The 2,536-nt window shown below is 32.1% G+C and overlaps 1 protein-coding gene across 1 annotated transcript; it reads left to right on the plus strand.

The window, feature by feature from the left end:
* Positions 1-479: 479 nt before the first annotated feature.
* On the plus strand, positions 480-2,333 carry LOC149947808 (uncharacterized). The gene is made up of 5 exons (XM_090171756.1): positions 480-660; positions 736-856; positions 924-1,031; positions 1,085-1,171; positions 1,239-2,333. The coding sequence occupies exons 1-5, from the start codon at positions 539-541 to the stop codon at positions 2,148-2,150; spliced, it is 1,350 nt and encodes a 449-aa protein (XP_090027882.1). The 5' UTR covers positions 480-538; the 3' UTR covers positions 2,151-2,333.
* Positions 2,334-2,536: the final 203 nt, after the last annotated feature.

Raw genomic sequence — 2,536 nt, forward strand, 5'->3', positions numbered from 1 at the left:
TATCCGATGCCAAATTTAAATTACCGCCAAATACAATGTGTCCTATAATTTGAACTGGAAATCTATAATTTTTAGTCCTTGGGCGTATCTGGCAACGCTGCTATGGGCTCGGTGTAATCCATATAAATCTCATAGGTAACTAGAATGCTGCCGCCTACGGCCAAGCTTGTCGCCAGTTCGTTTTGAACCTTCAGCCAATGAGAGACCGTAGAGTGGTTCCGGCAAGGAGGATAATTAAATTCTTGGCAGAACCACTTTTTGAGCTCTGATTGGCTGAGATCTGGCTATCGTCTGCCACGGAGTTTGGTCCATTTGCCAGTTACACGGCAGCATTCTAGTTACCTATGAGATTTCTATGGTGTAATCATCAGCCAATAGAATAATTTTCTTAAGATTTTGTATACCGCTCCATCTGTAGGATAAGACAACTACCACGTCTATTTTTATATATAATACCATTACTTTCGAGCACATGGTGACATAGAGTATAATGGTGATGATCTATTCCTGAATATATGGTATTTAAAATAATTGCACAATGGTATTTTTTGTCTGTGACGCCTGTGGACAATCTTTTAAAAAGAATCAAGTTGAGAAACATTTAAGAAGTTGTAGAAAATGCCAATTTATGTCATGCATAGATTGCAATCAAGAGTTTTGGTAAGGTTTCCTACTCATTTTCATACTTTATAATGCTCACATTTAGGGCACAAGTAAAGACTATTTTTATTTTAGGGGTGATGATTACAAAGCTCATATTAAATGTATATCAGAGGATCAGAAATATGGAGGGAAAAATTATAAACCTAAGACATCATCTAATAAAGGAGAAAATAAACAGAATGATTGGATGGAGGTTTTTTACTGAATGCCTTAATAACATACACTGAATTAATTTTTATTACTTTTTGAAATTACTTTAGTTGATCCGTGAAGTTATTTCAACTAGTAATGTCAAACCACACCTTGTACATGTGATGCAAGAAATAGTGCAGCAACCAAATTTGCCTCGAAAGCAAGCCAAATTTGAAGTTGGTTTGTTTTTTTCTATATTACAAAATAAATATTAATTGCCTTCTTTTAGAAATTTCTGCAAAATTCATTGAGGCACAAAAATCCTGAAATTTTAAAAGAAGCTTGGAATATTTTTTCTAAAGCACAAGAGAAAATCGTAAGTTCAATATAATCAGTTGCATAATGAAGGTAGAGTAAACTATTTTCAAAAATTTATTTTATAGAAATCACAAAAAGGCGACAATAATCAAAAAGATGTTAATGAAACTGAAGTAATAGAAAATTCCAAAATAAAAATAAATGAAAATGGTGGTGTTAAAGAGAACACTGTCGCTGAAGGGGTTGAGCCCAATGATTTGCAAATTAATAAGCGTAAAGGGAAACCTAAAATAAAAGAAATTGAAACTAATAGTTACCAAGTAAAAGAAAAAAATCAAGAAACCACTGAAGTTTTAGAATCACCCAAATACCAAGGAGATAAAGAGAATGGAATTGAAATTTTTCACAATTCAAATATGCAAGCGGAATTGAAACGCGAAAAAAGTCATAAGAAGAAAGTAAAGTCTAAACTACATCAAAGTTATGATAATGAAAATATAGTTTCAGTTGTTTCTGAATCTGTTGAGGCACCCGATTTCTCCATGGATATAAAGAAGAAGAATAAGAAGTGTAAGCATGTTAATGAAGAAAATGAAGCTATTGATACTTCGAATGTAGTCTCAGATTCCTCTATGCTAATAAAAAAGAAAAATAAGAAACGTAAGCGTGATGTAGAAGAAAGTGAAGGTAATGCTATTCAAACATCAACTGTAGTCTCCAACGTTACAGAATCTATTGAAGTATCTGAATCTGTTCGCCTTACGAAAAAGAAAAAAAAGAAACGCAAGTGTGAAAACGACGAAGCGATTGCTATTGAGATAGCTAATGCAGTCTCGGATGTTACAGAATCCATTGCGGTATCTAATTCTTCTGTGCTTATAAAGAAGAAAAAAAAGAAACAGAAGCATGATAAAGAAAGTGAAGCTAATGCTATTGAAACCTCGAAGAATTCAAAATTTGAGGATATTTTAGGAGTAAAAGACAGCCAAGTAGATGTTAAGATTCCCAAAAAGAAGAAAAAGAAATATTTAAACTGAATTGTTTCAATTGTTTAAGGTCATGGAAAAATATTTTCACTAAAAGTTTAGGTTAATCCATACTTCTAGTTCTGGTCTGAAGACCATACCTGGAAATAAATATACCTACAAAAATTTAAATTTCCTTGGAAGTATTTCCAACCCAACTTTTAGTAATATACCTATTATGAAATAAAAAGTGTTTTGATCATGAAAAAAAATTGCCTTTTATTATTATTATTGAAGGTTAAACAGGTTATAAATATAAAAGTTATTTATCTCCATTGTTTAATATATATAAGACAGTTAAGGTATTTTTTTAACAAGTTGGCCAGCATGACAAAATATACCTCCTCCGAAGAATTTGCCAATGGGTGTATTAACTACTGGACACGGTACTCAAATGA

This window comes from Leiobunum rupestre, chromosome 4 (genome assembly GCF_980474605.1).
Source record: "Leiobunum rupestre chromosome 4, qqLeiRupe1.1.hap1, whole genome shotgun sequence".
NCBI classification, from domain to species: domain Eukaryota; kingdom Metazoa; phylum Arthropoda; class Arachnida; order Opiliones; family Sclerosomatidae; genus Leiobunum; species Leiobunum rupestre.